This window comes from Haliotis rufescens, unplaced genomic scaffold, assembly GCF_023055435.1.
Source record: "Haliotis rufescens isolate VD_foot unplaced genomic scaffold, xgHalRufe1.0.p SCAF_1, whole genome shotgun sequence".
Taxonomy (NCBI): domain Eukaryota; kingdom Metazoa; phylum Mollusca; class Gastropoda; order Lepetellida; family Haliotidae; genus Haliotis; species Haliotis rufescens.
In genome coordinates, this window is record NW_025963779.1 from 961,496 (window position 1) to 985,000 (window position 23,505).

A 23,505-nucleotide genomic window follows, 5' to 3' on the forward strand; every position below is an offset into this window, starting at 1 on the left:
TGTTGCCATGGGAACGTAAAAAATAAAAAATGATAAAATTCCTAAATAGCAAAAGGCACCAGTTCAGCAAGAGTCTGATAGACATGCAAAGTTTTGAATAGGTTTTGAGTTATGCTCCGGAAACGAACTCTACCCTATAGAACCTAAGTCCAACTTCTTGCCATGGAAACGTAAAAAATAAAAATTTATAAAATTCCTAAATAGCCAAAGGCACCACTTCAGTATGAGACTGATAGATTTGCCAAGTTTCGATCAAATACACTGAATGGTTTTCGAATTCTGCCCCGGAAACTAACCTCATCCCCTATTGAGTCTATGTCCAACTTCATTCCATAATAATTTTTAAAAAAAAAAATTAGAAAAATCCCAAAATATCAAAAGGCACCACTTCAATATGTGCCTGATAGCTTTGCTTAGTTTCGATCAAATACACCGAATGGTTTTCGAATTCTGCCCCGGAAACGAACCCCATCCCCAATTGTGTCTATGTCCAACTTCATTCCATAAAATATTTAAAAAATAAAAATTAGAAAAATCCATTAATATCAAAAGGCACCACTTCAGTATGTGCCTGATAGATTTCCCAAGTTTCGATCAAATACACTGAATGGTTTTGGAATTCTGCCCAGGAAAAGGAAATGATTACGGACAGACTGGCTGATAGCTATATCCCCCCGCATTATATTTACTATTTACAATTCATTTCAGGAGTGAATGACCATCAAACAGCCCAGTGAAGTCACATGACAAGAATTGAGTTAATTATTGAATCATTCATCAAATACTCATGAATTACTTTTCTGAAAAGGTGACCTCGCCGGACTGATATCAACTCGAATTTGTTCTCGAATCAAATCACACAACACACTTTACAATGAACTTGACACTTTAACATCATCAAGGCCCTACCTGAAGGATGATGTGAAAATGACCTTCACCTTTAGCGCTTTGGTTTGAGTATGACCTTGGACCTAGAGTGAAGCTGACCTTTGTAATCGTAAGGGAGTTTGGTTTAACGCTGCTTTCAACAGTTTTCCAGTTACATCACGGTATGTCAGCAAATCTCTACAGCCTTGACGACTGTGTCCCCAGAGTAACATGCAAGCACCACTTCGTGCTGGATAATAAATTCTATCAAACATTCTCGTCAACAAAATGAGGTTATTATGGCATGTGTCTACTACATTGTTAACAACATGTATTGCATCAATGCACTTAATATTTTCTTTGCATGAAAATAATTAAAACTATTTGATCATAATCATCAAACATCAGCCACCATTCCATGTAGTCACGTTCTTCATGTCACTTGCTGAGCTGGGTCTTCATCTGTGCCACATTCATTTCTCATTCAGTTGATTTGTCCCGACTGGTTAGTTTGGTTCAGATATAGGCCCATGGGCAACGCCTAGAACACTCTCATTGACTTCTCCAGCAATGTCGCGATGTCCTCCTCCTGAAAGGGTCTTGGACACAGCTTTGTTACTCGGTGCTGAAACATGGACGATATAGAATCATGTGTGGGCATTGACACAAGACTGCTGCCTCCAAGACAGGAGTACCACAGTCTATGTGTACCACAAGTTGCATGGTGCCCTGAATGTGTATATGGACCCACCTGTGGCATGGTGCCCTGAATGTGTATATGGACCCACCTGTGGCATGGTGCCCTGAATGTGTATATGGACCCACCTGTGGCATGGTGCCCTGAATGTGTATATGGACCCACCTGTGGCATTGTGCCCTGAATGTGTATATGGACCCACCTGTGGCATGGTGCCCTGAATGTGTATGTGTATCCACCTGTGGCATTGTGCCCTGAATGTGTATATGTACCCACCTGTGGCATGGTGCCCTGAATGTGTATATGTACCCACCTGTGGCATGGTGCCCTGAATGTGTATATGTACCCACCTGTGGCATGGTGCCCTTGACAAGGTTTGGAACATCCTGAGACTGAAAGCCGAGTTCTGTCAGTCCGTTCGGGGTGCCGATGTCATCCATTATCTCCTTCACTCTGTCTGACAGCACCCGTCCAGCATCGCCACGCTTCACGTTACGTACATCCACACCTACAACATCACAGACTACAACATCCACACCTACAACATCACAGACTACAACATCCACACCTACAACATCACAGACTACAACATCACGGACTACAACATCACAGACTACAACATCACAGACTACAACATCCACACCTACAACATCACAGACTACAACATCACAGACTACAACATCCACACCTACAACATCACAGACTACAACATCACAGATTACAACATCCACACCTACAACATCACAGACTACAACATCCACACCTACAACATCACAGACTACAACATCCACACCTACAACATCACAGACTACAACATCACAGACTACAACATCACAGATTACAACATCCACACCTACAACATCACAGACTACAACATCCACACCTACAACATCACAGACTACAACATCACAGATTACAACATCCACACCTACAACATCACAGACTACAACATCCACACCTACAACATCACAGACTACAACATTCACACCCACATCACAGACTACAACATCACAGACTACAACATCACAGATTACAACATCCACACCTACAACATCACAGACTACAACATCCACACCTACAACATCACGGACTACAACATCACAGACTACAACATCCACACCTACAACATCACAGACTACAACATCACAGACTACAACATCACAGACTACAACATCACAGACTACAACATCCACACCTACAACATCACAGACTACAACATCACGGATTACAACATCCACACCTACAACATCACAGACTACAACATCACAGACTACAACATCACAGACTACAACATCACAGATTACAACATCCACACCTACAACATCACAGACTACAACATCCACACCTACAACATCACAGACTACAACATCCACACCTACAACATCACAGACTACAACATCACAGACTACAACATCACAGATTACAACATCCACACCTACAACATCACAGACTACAACATCCACACCTACAACATCACAGACTACAACATCACAGACTACAACATCCACACCTACAACATTCACACCCACATCACAGACTACAACATCACAGACTACAACATCACAGATTACAACATCCACACCTACAACATCACAGACTACAACATCACAGACTACAACATCACAGATTACAACATCACAGACTACAACATCCACACCTACAACATCACAGACTACAACATCACAGACTACAACATCACAGACTACAACATCCACACCTACAACATCACAGACTACAACATCACAGACTACAACATCACAGACTACAACATCACAGACTACAACATCCACACCTACAACATCACAGACTACAACATCCACACCTACAACATCACAGACTACAACATCCACACCTACAACATCCACACCTACAACATCACAGACTACAACATCCACACCTACAACATCACAGACTACAACATCCACACCTACAACATCACAGACTACAACATCACAGACTACAACATCACAGACTACAACATCCACACCTACAACATCACAGACTACAACATCACAGACTACAACATCACAGACTACAACATCACAGACTACAACATCCACACCTACAACATCCACACCTACAACATCACAGACTACAACATCCACACCTACAACATCACAGACTACAACATCACAGACTACAACATCCACACCTACAACATTCACACCCACATCACAGACTACAACATCACAGACTACAACATCACAGATTACAACATCCACACCTACAACATCACAGACTACAACATCACAGACTACAACATCACAGATTACAACATCCACACCTACAACATCACAGACTACAACATCCACACCTACAACATCACAGACTACAACATCACAGATTACAACATCCACACCTACAACATCACAGACTACAACATCACAGACTACAACATCACAGACTACAACATCACAGACTACAACATCACAGATTACAACATCCACACCTACAACATCACGGACTACAACATCACAGACTACAACATCACAGACTACAACATCACAGACTACAACATCACAGATTACAACATCCACACCTACAACATCACAGACTACAACATCCACACCTACAACATCACAGACTACAACATCCACACCTACAACATTCACACCCACATCACAGACTACAACATCACAGACTACAACATCACAGATTACAACATCCACACCTACAACATCACAGACTACAACATCACAGACTACAACATCACAGATTACAACATCCACACCTACAACATCACAGACTACAACATCCACACCTACAACATCACAGACTACAACATCACAGACTACAACATCACAGACTACAACATCACAGACTACAACATCCACACCTACAACATCCACACCTACAACATCACAGACTACAACATCACAGACTACAACATCACAGACTACAACATCACAGACTACAACATCCACACCTACAACATCACAGACTACAACATCACAGACTACAACATCACAGACTACAACATCACAGACTACAACATCACAGATTACAACATCCACACCTAAAACATCACAGACTACAACATCACAGACTACAACATCCACACCTAAAACATCACAGACTACAACATCACAGACTACAACATCCACACCTACAACATCACAGACTACAACATCACAGACTACAACATCCACACCTAAAACATCACAGACTACAACATCACAGATTACAACATCCACACCTACAACATCACGGACTACAACATCCACACCTACAACATCACGGACTACAACATCCACACCTACAACATTCACACCCACATCACAGACTACAACATCACAGACTACAACATCACAGACTACAACATCACAGATTACAACATCCACACCTACAACATCACAGACTACAACATCCACACCTACAACATCACAGACTACAACATCACAGACTACAACATCACAGACTACAACATCACAGACTACAACATCCACACCTACAACATCACAGACTACAACATCACAGACTACAACATCACAGACTACAACATCACAGACTACAACATCCACACCTACAACATCACAGACTACAACATCACAGACTACAACATCCACACCTACAACATCACAGACTACAACATCACAGATTACAACATCCACACCTACAACATCACAGACTACAACATCCACACCTACAACATCACAGACTACAACATCACAGACTACAACATCCACACCTACAACATCACAGACTACAACATCACAGACTACAACATCACAGACTACAACATCACAGACTACAACATCCACACCTACAACATCACAGACTACAACATCACAGACTACAACATCACAGACTACAACATCCACACCTACAACATCACAGACTACAACATCCACACCTACAACATCACAGACTACAACATCCACACCTACAACATCACAGACTACAACATCACAGACTACAACATCACAGACTACAACATCACAGACTACAACATCCACACCTACAACATCACAGACTACAACATCACAGACTACAACATCACAGACTACAACATCACAGACTACAACATCCACACCTAAAACATCACAGACTACAACATCACAGACTACAACATCACAGACTACAACATCCACACCTACAACATCACAGACTACAACATCACAGACTACAACATCCACACCTACAACATCACAGACTACAACATCACAGACTACAACATCACAGACTACAACATCCACACCTACAACATCACAGACTACAACATCACAGACTACAACATCCACACCTACAACATCACAGACTACAACATCACAGATTACAACATCCACACCTACAACATCACAGACTACAACATCACAGACTACAACATCACAGACTACAACATCACAGACTACAACATCCACACCTACAACATCACAGACTACAACATCCACACCTACAACATCACGGACTACAACATCCACACCTAAAACATCACAGACTACAACATCACGGATTACAACATCCACACCTAAAACATCACAGACTACAACATCACAGACTACAACATCACAGACTACAACATCACAGACTACAACATCCACACCTACAACATCACAGACTACAACATCCACACCTAAAACATCACAGACTACAACATCACAGATTACAACATCCACACCTACAACATCACGGACTACAACATCCACACCTACAACATCACGGACTACAACATCCACACCTACAACATTCACACCCACATCACAGACTACAACATTCACACCTACATCATCAACGCCTACAACATCACAGACTACAACGCTATCATTATATTACACTATTATACAGTTGATATATATTATAATGGACTTAACATGTTTAATAAGCTAATAATATCATCCATTATGTTACAAGAAATGTTCTATAGTTTAATCCACGATGAATAAAATGACAAGACGTGTATTCCTGCTTACCCAGACATTCCGCAGCCTCGATGTGTCGCTCAGGGCATGCAGGAGCTGTAAACTCGAACACAGCCGGCGCCGTGATGATGACGGAGAGGCCATGGGGCTGAGGCAGAGGAAGTCAAGTCAAACATAACAACATCATATCTAACATAACACAAGATACTGCCAGCTGGACTCAGAGCACAGCAGAGCCACCTACAATCAGAACATAGTGGTGCCACCTGCAATCAGAGCACAGCAGCGCCACCTACAATCAGAGCATAGTGGTGCCACCTGCAATCAGAGCACAGCAGCGCCACCTACAATCAGAGCACAGCAGCGCCACCTACAATCAGAGCATAGTGGTGCCACCTGCAATCAGAGCACAGCAGCGCCACCTACAATCAGAGCATAGTGGTGCCACCTGCAATCAGAGCACAGCAGCGCCACCTACAATCAGAGCATAGTGGTGCCACCTGCAATCAGAGCACAGCAGCGCCACCTACAATCAGAGCATAGTGGTGCCACCTACAATCAAAACATTGTAGCGCCACCTATAATCAGAGCATAGTGGTGCCACCTACAATCAGAGCACAGCAGTGGCACCTGTAATAAGAGCATAGTACTGCCACCTTCAATCAGAGCATAGTAGGGCCACCTACAATCAGAGCATAGTACTGCCACCTACAATCAAAGCATAGTACTGCCACCTACAATCAGAGCGTAGTACTGCCACCTACAATCAGAGCGTAGTACTGCCACCTACAATCAGAGCATAGTACTGCCACCTACAATCAGAGCGTAGTACTGCCACCTACAATCAGAGCATAGTACTGCCACCTACAATCAGAGCATAGTACTGCCACCTACAATCAGAGCATAGTACTGCCACCTACAATCAGAGCATAGTACTGCCACCTACAATCAAAGCATAGTACTGCCACCTACAATCAGAGCATAGTACTGCCACCTACAATCAGAGCATAGTACTGCCACCTACAATCAGAGCGTAGTACTGCCACCTACAATCAGAGCATAGTACTGCCACCTACAATCAGAGCATAGTACTGCCACCTACAATCAGAGCATAGTACTGCCACCTACAATCAGAGCATAGTACTGCCACCTACAATCAGAGCATAGTACTGCCACCTACAATCAGAGCGTAGTACTGCCACCTACAATCAGAGCATAGTGCTGCCACCTACAATCAGAGCATAGTGCTGCCACCTCAATCAGAGCATAGTACTGCCACCTACAATCAGAGCATAGTACTGCCACCTACAATCAGAGCGTAGTACTGCCACCTACAATCAGAGCGTAGTACTGCCACCTACAATCAGAGCATAGTACTGCCACCTACAATCAGAGCGTAGTACTGCCACCTACAATCAGAGCATAGTACTGCCACCTACAATCAGAGCGTAGTACTGCCACCTACAATCAGAGCATAGTCCTGCCACCTACAATCAGAGCGTAGTACTGCCACCTACAATCAGAGCGTAGTACTGCCACCTACAATCAGAGCATAGTACTGCCACCTACAATCAGAGCGTAGTACTGCCACCTACAATCAGAGCGTAGTACTGCCACCTACAATCAGAGCGTAGTACTGCCACCTACAATCAGAGCGTAGTACTGCCACCTACAATCAGAGCGTAGTACTGCCACCTACAATCAGAGCGTAGTACTGCCACCTACAATCAGAGCGTAGTACTGCCACCTACAATCAGAGCATAGTGCTGCCACCTACAATCAGAGCATAGTCCTGCCACCTACAATCAGAGCGTAGTACTGCCACCTACAATCAGAGCGTAGTACTGCCACCTACAATCAGAGCATAGTACTGCCACCTACAATCAGAGCGTAGTACTGCCACCTACAATCAGAGCGTAGTACTGCCACCTACAATCAGAGCGTAGTACTGCCACCTACAATCAGAGCGTAGTACTGCCACCTACAATCAGAGCGTAGTCCTGCCACCTACAATCAGAGCATAGTGCTGCCACCTACAATCAGAGCATAGTCCTGCCACCTACAATCAGAGCATAGTACTGCCACCTACAATCAGAGCGTAGTACTGCCACCTACAATCGGAGCGTAGTAGTGCCACCTACAATCAGAGCATAGTACTGCCACCTACAATCAGAGCGTAGTACTGCCACCTACAATCAGAGCGTAGTACTGCCACCTACAATCAGAGCGTAGTACTGCCACCTACAATCAGAGCATAGTACTGCCACCTACAATCAGAGCGTAGTCCTGGCACCTACAATCAGAGCGTAGTACTGCCACCTACAATCAGAGCATAGTAGCGCCACCTACAATCAGAGCATAGTACTGCCACCTACAATCAGAGCATAGTACTGCCACCTACAATCAGAGCGTAGTCCTGGCTGTAGTCTTTTGACGTAAACTTCTTTCCCTGGCTGGAGATTGGGTAGCACATGCCGTGGCTGGAAAACAAGGGAGACAACTTGGTCTTGAGTGAATAATAACAGTGAGTGAGTGAGTGAGTGAGTGAGTGAGTGAGTGAGTGAGTGAGTGAGTGAGTGAGTGAGTGAGTGAGTGAGTGAGTGAGTGAGTGAGTGAGTGAGTGAGTGAGTGAGTGAGTGAGTGAGTGAGTGAGTGAGTGAGTGAGTGAGTGAGTGAGTGAGTGAGTGAGTGAGTGAGTGAGTGAGTGAGTGAGTGAGTGAGTGAGTGAGTGAGTGAGTGAGTGAGTGAGTGAGTGAGTGAGTGAGTGAGTGAGTGAGTGAGTGAGTGAGTGAGTGAGTGAGTGAGTGAGTGAGTGAGTGAGTGAGTGAGTGAGTGAGTGAGTGAGTGAGTGAGTGAGTGAGTGAGTGAGTGAGTGAGTGAGTGAGTGAGTGAGTGAGTGAGTGAGTGAGGTTCAACATCGCTTTTAGCAATATTCCATCAATATCACAGCGGGGGACACCAGAAATGGGCTTCACACATTGTACCCATGGTGAGAATTGAACCTGGGTTTTCAGTGTGACGAGCAAAGGCTTTAACCACTTGGCCACCTCACTGCCCCTCCATAGAGTATTTACTCACATGTTATCATTCACATTGTGTATTGATAGTTTTCTTAAGGAACATATTCTCTCTCTATTGTGCAATACAAAGGACACTTTACAGGTTGTATCGATGTGAGTCACCGGCTGCATGTTGTCATGGTTATGTGGTCACTGACTCACCACAGATGCACTCCTCCGTTGCCGAAGCCGATTCCGGCATAGGAGCTGGCAAGATGCATGGCTGACCGAGCCTCCTCATCACCCACGTCATACACAGCTCTATCAGACAGAAATAACAACTATAACGCTTTGTCACATCATATCAACTATAACGCTATGTCACATAATATCAACTATAACGCTATGTCACATAATATCAACTATAACGCTATGTCACACAATATGAACAATAACGCTATGTCACACAATATGAACAATAACGCTTTGTCACATCATATCAACTGTAACGCTATGTCACATAATATCAACTATAACGCTATGTCACATAATATCAACTATAACGCTATGTCACACAATATGAACAATAACGCTATGTCACACAATATGAACAATAACGCTTTGTCACATCATATCAACTGTAACGCTATGTCACATAATATCAACTATAACGCTATGTCACATAATATCAACTATAACGCTATGTCACACAATATGAACAATAACGCTATGTCACACAATATGAACAATAACGCTGTGTCACACAATATCAACTGTAACGCTATGTCACATAATATCAACTATAACCCTATGTCACATAATATGAACAATAACGCTATGTCACACAATATCAACTATAACGCTGTGTCGCATAATATCAACTATAACGCTATGTCGCATAATATCAACTATAACGCTATGTCACATAATATCAACTATAACGCTATGTCGCATAATATCAACTATAACGCTATGTCACATAATATGAACAATAACGCTATGTCACATAATATCAACTATAACGCTATGTCACATAATATGAACAATAACGCTATGTCACACAATATCAACTATAACGCTGTGTCGCATAATATCAACTATAACGCTATGTCGCATAATATCAACTATAACGCTATGTCACATAATATGAACAATAACGCTATGTCACATACTATCAACTATAACGCTATGTCACATAATATGAACAATAACGCTGTGTCGCATAATATCAACTATAAGGCTATGTCGCCATATATCAACTATAACGCTATGTCACATAATATGAACAATAACGCTATGTCACATAATATCAACTATAACGCTATGTCACATAATATGAACAATAACGCTATGTCACACAATATCAACTATAACGCTATGTCACATAATATCAACTATAACCCTATGTCACATAATATGAACAATAACGCTATGTCACACAATATCAACTATAACGCTGTGTCGCATAATATCAACTATAACGCTATGTCGCATAATATCAACTATAACGCTATGTCACATAATATCAACTATAACGCTATGTCGCATAATATCAACTATAACGCTATGTCACATAATATGAACAATAACGCTATGTCACATAATATCAACTATAACGCTATGTCACATAATATGAACAATAACGCTATGTTAATTAACTTTGCACAACAATAAGACGGCCTGACTGCACACTTTGGACAGCGAAAATACCAACTTGAATATAAACACAAACACTTTTTATTGAGCAGCAATTGTAACAAGTATATAACAATGTCATTCAAAAAATAGCAATTACACAATGGGCATCAGGTGAGTTATGACTGCTGGGGTCAAGAGATCTACCCACTCGTGTCAAGCTTGTTGACACCTTCTCTTCAATCAGTGAACAGTTCTGGTTCCATTATTTTATTGCCTATGAACTTCCTTAATGCCAGTCAACAGAATAGACATATAAACTGTTACTTGTCTTTATGGAAGTGCCAGCTAAACCGACAATACACAGTAGGCATATTTCTAGACTTCTCTAAAGCTTTCGATATGGTATGGCATAACGGGCTAATACAAAAACTAAAAAAGCAGGACTTAAAGGCCAAAAAATAAACTATATCCAAGACTTCCTTACTACAATTGTAATTGCAAAATAACCGTGGGTATCGACCAAACGCTATCGGACCAGTGTCCCTTAGAAAATACCACACCCCAAGGTAGCATTCTAAGCCAAACACTTTTAAACGTTATGATTAATGACCTATTCGAGGGAATACCCATTAAAATTCAAACTTCCAAATATGCGGATGATCGAGCCCTCTGGGTCTGCACCAGAAGCATAAATATGCCTAAAAAATTACTGCAGAATGCATTAAATAAAATTCAAATATAGGCAAAAAAATTGGGTTTCTCACTAAATGCCGAAAAAAACAAACAGGGATAGTATTCAAACACAGAAATATGTGTGCAAACACCCCATAAACTAAAACAAAAAAAAATAAAATTCCAAAAGAAACCAAATTCCTTGGACTTATCTTTGATGAACACCTCACCTGGGGTGCTCACATTAAAAACCTAACAAATAGATGCACTAAAGACCTAAACACACCACGCTGCCTGACAGGTTCCAACTGGGGGCCTCCAAGGAGACCCTACTATCACTTTACAAATCACTAATTAGATCAAAAATAGACTATGGATGCCAAATATACAACACCTTAAACTCCTCATTAACCGATAAACTAAACTCAATTCGATATCAAGCACTCAAGATAATCACACACACTCAGCATGGCACACAGCACATATCGCTACAGGCACTAACCGGCGAAATACCCCTGGATCTATGCCGGGATCATCTAACAATGAATTACTGGGCCTCAACCCAACAAAACCAACAAATCCTTAAAACTAACAAGCCCCAGACTCCAAGCTCTCGCTCGCAAAACCCCTCAATTTACACCAATCTCTCAATGCATAATAAATTACCTAAATACACACAACCTAAATACTTTACAATTAAACACAGCCCCAAATAACACCTTCACACCCAAACTCCAAACCCCCCAAATCGACATATCTCTCTCTACCAGACTAAATAAAGAAACTGATCCAAATACCGCTAAATCCATCACATCAGCCTACATTCACGAAAAATTGCCAAATTGGTGTCCTTTGACCCGGGCTCAAAACGCACAGGATTCGGCATCCATATCAACAAACCCCAAAAAGAAACACAATCATACAGGCTCCCAAATAATCAATCAATTTTCACAGCCGAATTAATGGGGATAGTAACAGCCCTGCACAGCGTTCAAATAAATAGACACCAAAAAACCCTAATCCTTTCAGACTCATTAAGTGGGCTCCAGGCCATAAAAAACAAAAACACAAAAAAGCGCCCAAAACTAATACAACAGATATTTAAAAGCGCCAATAATCTACGTAAACTAGGTAAGGACATAGAAATAGTTTGGATCCCTGCCCACGTTGGAGTGTTTGGACAAAGCAGCTAAATCAGGACTAAAATTGGAAGAAGTAAGCATCAGCCTACCAATATCAAAAAAAGAAATTAAAAGTATCACAAAGTATAAAATCTTCCAAAAGTGGCAAAATAACTATCAGAAATCTGATTGCAAACTAAAACACCTGCTTCAAAAGCCACTCAAAAATACAAAAATCCATCCTAAAACCCAAAAAATTTACAGAGTAATAACTAAACTACAAACAGGCCACACTAAGTTAAACTCCCACCTACACCAAATTAAAAAACACCAAACCGGTAAATGCCCCCACTGCAATTTAAAAGAAACGCCTGAACATGTATGACTATATTGCACACATTACGAGCAACACAGTACAACACTCCAATCCACACTAAACTGCAACAATCAAATGACACTAGCAACGGTACTTAACCCCCTAAATGACTTTACAAACATTTAAAGCACTAGGCATATATCTAATCAAAACAGACCTACTTCGCCGCATTTAAAAATAAAAATACAACAAACAAGCTGCCAATATACCCTAAAATTCTAAACCTATAAAAACACACAAACTCCCTTTAGTCCACACACACACACACACACACACACACCCAGTCCACACACACACACACCCCACCCCCCTCCCCTTCCACCTTTTGTATGGCATATTTCAAAATTCAAAATTTGTTCTCCAAATTAAGTAAGCAACCCTAAAAGCCCCACCTAGGTTGATTCACCTTTTCGGACATACCCTTTTTCGACCAAACACCAAATGGCCTGGCAGGCCCGTGCACGCATATGTCGGAAAGCGCATATTAAATTCCTAATTTAAGTAAGAAAGTTTATGAAAGTGTTATTTGCTGTTTGCTTGGATAAAGGTAATGTGTCATTCCACTGGGGATAGGGTGGGGGAAGTCGCATTGATATTGAGTTGCATTTTTGGCTAGGGGTCAGCAGTCATATTAATTTGGAGACATATTAATTTCCAGATTTACAGTATCACACAATATCACACTACTATTACACATCACACAATATCACACTCCTATTACACATCTCACAATATCACACTACTATTACACATCACACAATATCACACTACTATTACATATCACACAATATCTCACTACTATTACACATCACACGATATCACACTACTATTACACATCACACAATATCACACTACTATTACACATCTCACAATATCACACTACTATTACACATCACACAATATCACACTACTATTACACATCACACGATATCACACTACTATTACATATCACACAATATCACACTACTATTACACATCTCACAATATCACACTACTATTACACATCACACAATATCACACTACTATTACACATCACACAATATCACACTACTATTACATATCTCACAATATCACACTACTATTAGACATCACACGATATCACACTACTATTACACATCACACAATATCACACTACTATTACATATCACACAATATCACACTACTATTACACATCTCACAATATCACACTACTATTACACATCACACAATATCACACTACTATTACACATCACACAATATCACTCTACTATTACATATCACACAATATCACACTACTATTACACATCACACAATATCACACTACTATTACACATCACACGATATCACACTACTATTACACATCACACAATATCACACTACTATTACACATCACACGATATCACACTACTATTACATATCACACAATATCACACTACTATTACACATCTCACAATATCACACTACTATTACACATCACACATTATCACACTACTATTACACATCACACAATATCACACTACTATTACATATCTCACAATATCACACTACTATTACACATCTCACAATATCACACTACTATTACACATCTCACAATATCACACTACTATTACACATCACACAATATCACACTACTATTACACATCACACAATATCACACTACTATTACATATCTCACAATATCACACTACTATTACACATCACACGATATCACACTACTATTACACATCTCACAATATCACACTACTATTACACATCACACAATATCACACTACTATTACACATCACACAATATCACACTACTATTACATATCTCACAATATCACACTACTATTACACATCACACAATATCACACTACTATTACACATCACACAATATCATACTACTGTTACACATCAAACAATATCACACTACTATTACACATCACACAATATCACACTACTATTACATATCTCACAATATCACACTACTATTACACATCACACAATATCACACTACTATTACACATCACACAATATCATACTACTGTTACACATCAAACAATATCACACTACTATTACACATCACACAATATCACACTACTATTACACATCACACGATATCATACTACTGTTACACATCAAACAATATCACACTACTATTACACATCACACAATATCACACTACTATTACACATCACACAATATCACACTACTATTACACATCACACGATATCATACTACTGTTACACATCAAACAATATCACACTACTATTACACATCAAACAATATCACACTACTATTACACATCACACAATATCACTCTACTATTACATATCACACAATATCACACTACTATTACACATCACACAATATCACACTACTATTACACATCACACGATATCACACTACTATTACACATCACACAATATCACACTACTATTACACATCACACGATATCACACTACTATTACACATCAAACAATATCACACTACTATTACACATCTCACAATATCACACTACTATTACACATCTCACAATATCACACTACTATTACACATCACACGATATCACACTACTATTAGATATCACACAATATCACACTACTATTACACATCACACGATATCATACTACTGTTACACATTACACAATATCACACTACTATTAGACATCTCACAATATCACACTACTATTACATATCTCACAATATCACACTACTGTTACACATTACACAATATCACACTACTATTACACATCACACAATATCACACTACTATTACATATCACACAATATCACACCACTATTACACATTACACAATATCACACTACTATTACACATCAAACAATATCACACTACTATTACACATCAAACAATATCACACTACTATTACACATCACACAATATCACACTACTATTACACATCAAACAATATCACACTACTATTACACATCTCACAATATCACACTACTATTACACATCTCACAATATCACACTACTATTACACATCACACGATATCACACTACTATTACATATCACACAATATCACACTACTATTACACATCACACGATATCATACTACTGTTACACATTACACAATATCACACTACTATTACACATCACACAATATCACACTACTATTACATATCTCACAATATCACACTACTGTTACACATTACACAATATCACACTACTATTACACATCACACAATATCACACTACTATTACATATCACACAATATCACACCACTATTACACATTACACAATATCACACTACTATTACACATCACACAATATCACACTACTATTACATATCACACAATATCACACTACTATTAGACATCTCACAATATCACACTACTATTACACATCACACAATATCACACTACTATTACATATCACACAATATCACACCACTATTACACATTACACAATATCACACTACTATTACACATCAAACAATATCACACTACTATTACACATCAAACAATATCACACTACTATTACACATCACACAATATCACACTACTATTACACATCAAACAATATCACACTACTATTACACATCTCACAATATCACACTACTATTACACATCTCACAATATCACACTACTATTACACATCACACGATATCACACTACTATTACATATCACACAATATCACACTACTATTACACATCACACGATATCATACTACTGTTACACATTACACAATATCACACTACTATTACACATCACACAATATCACACTACTATTACATATCTCACAATATCACACTACTGTTACACATTACACAATATCACACTACTATTACATATCACACAATATCACACTACTATTACATATCACACAATATCACACCACTATTACACATTACACAATATCACACTACTATTACACATCACACAATATCACACTACTATTACATATCACACAATATCACACTACTATTAGACATCTCACAATATCACACTACTATTACATATCTCACAATATCACACTACTATTAGACATCTCACAATATCACACTACTATTACATATCTCACAATATCACACTACTGTTACACATTACACAATATCACACTACTATTACACATCACACAATATCACACTACTATTACATATCACACAATATCACACCACTATTACACATTACACAATATCACACTACTATTACACATCACACAATATCACACTACTATTACATATCACACAATATCACACTACTATTACACATCTCACAATATCAGGTGAGGTGAAATTGGGTTTAACGTCGCGTCCAAGATTATTGCACTTATATAGCGACGTGCATGCACGTGTATGTGTGTGTGTGGCTGCTTGTACTAGTCCGGACTGATGCCGATTTATAGTGCTAGCTCACTGAGATACCATGCCGCAGTTTAACATGAATACCCCACTCAGACACAGTATACTGACTCCGAGCCGACCAGTCCTTGTTTTAGCCCCTTAATGCCGAGCGCCAGACAGGGTAACAACAAGTACAATCTTTTAACGTCTTTTTGTATGACGCGGCCCGGGATCGAACCCTGGACCTTCCGCTCTCCGGGCGGACGCTCTACCACAAGACCACGGAGGCGGTCTTCTCACAATATCACACTACTATTGCACATCACACAATATCACACTACTATTACATATCACACAATATCACACTACTATTACACATCACACAATATCTCACTACTATTACACATCACACAATTTCATCCAAGTAAAATAAATCCTAATAACACTATCGGCTAAAAATAGATTCCTCAGAATAGTGAGTGAGTGAGTGAGTTGGAACAAAGTTTGGATTATTAGTTCAGTTATATCACAGTCAACACGGAGGAAAATCTGAAGTGATGCAGGTATTGACGTCCAACACTTTTGTGAAGCCCATGGGCCTGTGTATAGTGCTGACAAATCTAGAAACATAATCAGGGCAAACCAGAATTCACGAGTGAGTGTAACTCCACTCAACTCACCTCTTGATATACTTGGCCGTCATGCGGAGAGCGTGCTGAGCCCAGATGTCACTGATGGGATTGAATCCTTGGTAAGCGGGGCGCAGTTGGGGGTTGCTTGGCCGGTCTCTGTCCGTGTAACTCATGGTCGTGTAGCACTCCAGGGCATGGCTGGCAACAGCAAACTTCATCTCACACAACAGCAAACTTCATCTCACACAACAGCAAACTTCATCTCACACAACAGCAGCTTCATCTCACACAACAGCAGCTTCATCTCACACAACAGCAAACTTCATCTCACACAACAGCTACTTCATCTCACACAACAGCAGCTTCATCTCACACAACAGCAGCTTCATCTCACACAACAGCAAACTTCATCTCACACAACAGCTACTTCATCTCACACAACAGCAGCTTCATCTCACACAACAGCAAACTTCATCTCACACAACAGCAAACTTCATCTCACACAACAGCTACTTCATCTCACACAACAGCAGCTTCATCTCACACAACAGCAAACTTCATCTCACACAACAGCAAACTTCATCTCACACAACAGCAGCTTCATCTCACACAACAGCAAACTTCATCTCACACAACAGCAAACTTCATCTCACAACAGCAAACTTCATCTCACACAAGAGCAAACTTCATCTCACAACAGCAGCTTCATCACACACAACAGCTACTTCATCTCACACAACAACTACTTCATCACACAACATCAGCTTCATCAGACAAAACAACTACTTCATCACACAACAGCAGCTTCATCACACACAACAACTACTTCATCACACAACATCAGCTTCATCAGACAAAACAACTACTTCATCACACAACAGCAGCTTCATCTCACACAACAGCAGCTTCATCACACAAAACAGCTACTTCATCTCACACAACAGCAGCTTCATCACACACAACAGCAAACTTCATCTCACAACAGCAAACTTCATCTCACAACAGCAGCTTCATCACACACAACAGCTACTTCATCTCACACAACAGCAGCTTCATCACACACAACAACTACTTCATCTCACAACAGCAGCTTCATCACACACAACAACTACTTCATCTCACAACAGCAGCTTCATCACACACAACAACTACTTCATCACACAACAGCAGGTTCATCACACACAACAACTACTTCATCACACAACAGCAGCTTCATCACACACAACGACTACTTCATCTCACACAACAGCAGCTTCATCACACACAACAACTACTTCATCACACAACAGCAGCTTCATCACACAACAACAACTACTTCATCACACAACATCAGCTTCATCAGACAAAACAACTACTTCATCACACAACAGCAGCTTCATCACACACAACAACTACTTCATCACACAACAGCAGGTTCATCACACACAACGACTACTTCATCTCACAACAGCAGCTTCATCACACACAACAACTACTTCATCTCACAACAGCAGCTTCATCACACACAACAACTACTTCATCACACAACAGCAGCTTCATCACACACAACAACTACTTCATCACACAACAGCAGCTTCATCACACACAACAACTACTTCATCACACAACAGCAGCTTCATCAGACAAAACAACTACTTCATCACACAACAGCAGCTTCATCACACACAACAACTACTTCATCACACAACAGCAGCTTCATCACACACAACAACTACTTCATCACACAACAGCAGCTTCATCACACACAACAACTACTTCATCTCACAACAGCAGCTTCATCACACACAACAACTACTTCATCTCACAACAGCAGCTTCATCACACACAACAACTACTTCATCACACAACAGCAGCTTCATCACACACAACAACTACTTCATCTCACAACAGCAGCTTCATCACACACAACTACTACTTCATCACACAACAGGAGCTTCATCACACAAAACAACTACTTCATCACACATCAGCAGCTTCGTCACACACAACAACTACTTCATCTCACAACAGCAGCTTCATCACACACAACAACTACTTCATCACACAACAGCAGCTTCATCACACACAACAACTACTTCATCTCACAACAGCAGCTTCATCACACACAACGACTACTTCATCACACAACAGCAGGTTCATCACACACAACAACTACTTCATCTCACAACAGCAGCTTCATCACACACAAAAGCTACTTCATCACATACAACAGCTACTTCATCTCACACAACAGCAAACTTCATCACATACAACAGCAGCTTCATCACACACAACAGCAAACTTCATCTCACATAACACTTTCATCTCACACAACAGCAAACTTCATCTCGCATAACAACACCTTCATCTCACACAACAGCATACTTGATATCAGAAATCAGCAATTGCATCACACACAACAGAAACTTCATCTCACACAACAGCACTTCATCACACAACAGCAACTTCATCTCACACAACAGCACTTCATCACACAACAGCAACTTCATCTCACACAACAGCACCTTCCTCACACACCAGCAACTTCATCTCACACAATAGCACCTTCACGACACTCAACAGCACATTATCACACACAAAAACTTCATCTCACACAACAGCACTTCATCTCACACAACAGCACTTCATCTCACATAACAGCAACTTCATCTCACACAACAGCACATTATCACACACAACAACAACTTCATCACACACAACAGCACTTCATCACACAACAGCAACTTCATCTCACACAATAGCACCTTCACGACACTCAACAGCACATTATCACACACAAAAACTTCATCTCACACAACAGCACTTCATCTCACACAACAGCACTTCATCTCACATAACAGCAACTTCATCTCACACAACTGCACATTATCACACACAACAACAACTTCATCACACAACAGCAACTTCCTCACACCCAACAGCAACGACTAACCACAGGACATCGATGCCGCTGTAGGCCATTACACGCTCGGGGAGAGAGATCAGATGAAGGGGATCCACGATGCCAAGCGTCGGACGCAGCGCCCGCTGGGATATCCCTGCATGACAGACACAGCACTGGGGAATAACTGGGCGGGACTTTCTAGCCAACAGCAAATGAAATGGTGAATGAAGAGTTACCCCCACTTAAGAAATTCCTTCTATAAACTGAGGCAGCAAACTGTAAACAATTCACTTTCTGCCTTTACTTCTCACCACTTTCTCGACTATTAACAAGTAGGAACATTTCTATTAGGGCTGGGACGGGTAACTCGGGTACTTGGGTCGGGTGGTTCCTGCGTAGGACCAGGATACCCAAAGGACTAACTGGACCCGTGGGTAGTCACATGATATATTGTTTAATGGCCAAAATTATCTAGACTTTCCACGGTTACACCATGAGTGACTACTGTTTGCATTTCTTTCTGTCTGTGCATGCATTCCTTCAGTTTATATGTTTGAATGGAGACAAAAATTCAGTGTATGCATGACCAGATCGTTTTATAGGAATATCTATATACACTTTGCCAGGGCTACGGTCAAACTATTCCCAATCGGACAATTTTACCTATTTCTTGATACCTACAGCGGGTACCCGGGTAGGGTCGGGTAATAGGGGTTGGGTACCCAGATAGTAGTGAGTGAGTGAGGGTACCCAGACCTTATTTCTATTGACAGACCTGTCTTGGCTTTGAGTTCCAGGAGGTCAAACACTGCCGTCCCGGTTGTCTCGCTGCCGGTACCAGCTGTTGTAGTGACTGGAAATGAAGAACACTTTGGTCAGAGTGAGTGAGTGAGTGAGTGAGTGAGTGGGTGAGTGAGTGAGTGAGTGAGTGAGTGAGTGAGTGAGTGAGTGAGTGAGTGAGTGAGTGAGTGAGTGAGTGAGTGGACACATGAGTGAGTGAGTGAGTGAGTGAGTGAGTGAGTGGACACATGAGTGAGTGAGTGAGTGAGTGAGTGAGTGAGTGAGTGAGTGAGTGAGTGAGTGAGTGAGTGAGTGAGTGGGTTGGTGGGTTGGTGGGTTGGTGGTTGAGTGGGTGAGTGGGTGAGTGAGTGGGTAGGTGGGTGGGTGGTTGAGTGGTTGAGTGAGTGAGTGGACACATGAGTTAGTGAGTGAGTGAGTGGGTGGGTGGGTGGGTGGTTGAGTGGTTGAGTGGTTGAGTGAGTGAGTGGGTGAGTGGTTGAGTGAGTGAGTGAGTGAGTGAGTGAGTGGGTGGGTGGACACATGAGTTAGTGAGTGGTTGAGTGGTTGAGTGAGTGAGTGACTGAATGAGTGGACACATGAGTTAGTGAGTGAGTGAGTGAGTGGGTGGGTGGTTGAGACTGATAACTCCCCCTCTCACCAGCTATCAGTGGTTTCAGTGTGTGTGTGACAGGCAGGCCTTTCCCAATCGGTGCGTTCACGTAGTCAAGGAAATCGGCGCTGGGGTTGGTGGCATACAGGTTGGCGGCCTTGCACGTATCCATGACAGACCCGCCTCCCACAGCCAGATACATGTCAAAATCACCCTCCTTCGCGAATCTGATAGCAGCTTTGAAACTGGAAATTCAAAGCAAATGTTTGACAGACTTGATTGACAGAATGTTTATCTATATAAATCATAGAAAGTACGGCAGCTTCAAGCAGGAGGAAAGCCAGAAGTGATGCAGGTCTCAGATGTCTACAACTTGGCGAGACCCACAAGTACACTGTACATGTATGGTGAAAAACATACTCAGGGTGAACTGAGATTCAAACCCACCAGGTTTCTGGCATGCCAACGTTGCACACAGTATTATAGCATGCTAGATGACTGGGCCACCTAAACTTGACAGAGGTCTCCAGTCATCAGTCAGCGACTCAGGTATCCAAGGCTGTATGCTGAGTGTTTGGGGAATGTATTGTTGTAATACCTCTCATCCGTGGGTTCAACACGGCACTGGTCGTACACCTGGTAGGGGATGCCCTGTCTGTCGAGCGACTCCAGGGCCATCTTGACCGGGGGCAGGTCGACCAGATTGCTGTCCGTCATGACGCACACGTTCCGGGCACCTAAGTTTTTGCAGTCCTGGAAAACAAGCCAGCATCTCAACACTCATCATCCACACACAAAACTGTTGTCCATAGAGACTAACCAACTGGCAATAAGTGATGGCTAATTATCTCATGTTTTTGCGAGCTACCAATCAACACTGAAAATTATGAAAACCCACATGTGCATATAAAAGAGCATTATTACATTGAAATCTTTCAACACTTTGGGGTAATATTAATGTCTTGAACATGACATGGATACGTTTATGTTACAGTCCTAATATTGCTTGACTATAAAAGTCCAGTTTCCACCCTTGCCGAACAAGGCTTGAAGTCTGGCGTAATATTTTAGCTGGACTAACGAGTCTATGCATTGTCTAATC

The 23,505-nt window shown here is 41.1% G+C and overlaps 1 protein-coding gene across 1 annotated transcript in view; it reads right to left on the reverse strand.

Moving 5' to 3' along the window:
• Positions 1–559: 559 nt before the first annotated feature.
• Positions 560–23,505, reverse strand: part of LOC124128493 (hydroxyacid-oxoacid transhydrogenase, mitochondrial-like) — a 51,373-nt gene continuing 28,427 nt past the window's right edge. The window contains exons 5-14 of the mRNA XM_046491927.1: positions 23,002–23,156; positions 22,452–22,648; positions 21,789–21,866; positions 21,062–21,167; positions 18,178–18,327; positions 9,645–9,743; positions 8,825–8,903; positions 6,475–6,571; positions 1,915–2,072; positions 560–1,492 (exon numbers count right to left, since the gene is read on the reverse strand). Coding sequence (XP_046347883.1) covers positions 1,409–1,492; positions 1,915–2,072; positions 6,475–6,571; positions 8,825–8,903; positions 9,645–9,743; positions 18,178–18,327; positions 21,062–21,167; positions 21,789–21,866; positions 22,452–22,648; positions 23,002–23,156 — 1,203 coding nt within the window. The 3' untranslated portion in view covers positions 560–1,408. The remainder of the gene's footprint in view (positions 1,493–1,914; positions 2,073–6,474; positions 6,572–8,824; positions 8,904–9,644; positions 9,744–18,177; positions 18,328–21,061; positions 21,168–21,788; positions 21,867–22,451; positions 22,649–23,001; positions 23,157–23,505) is intronic.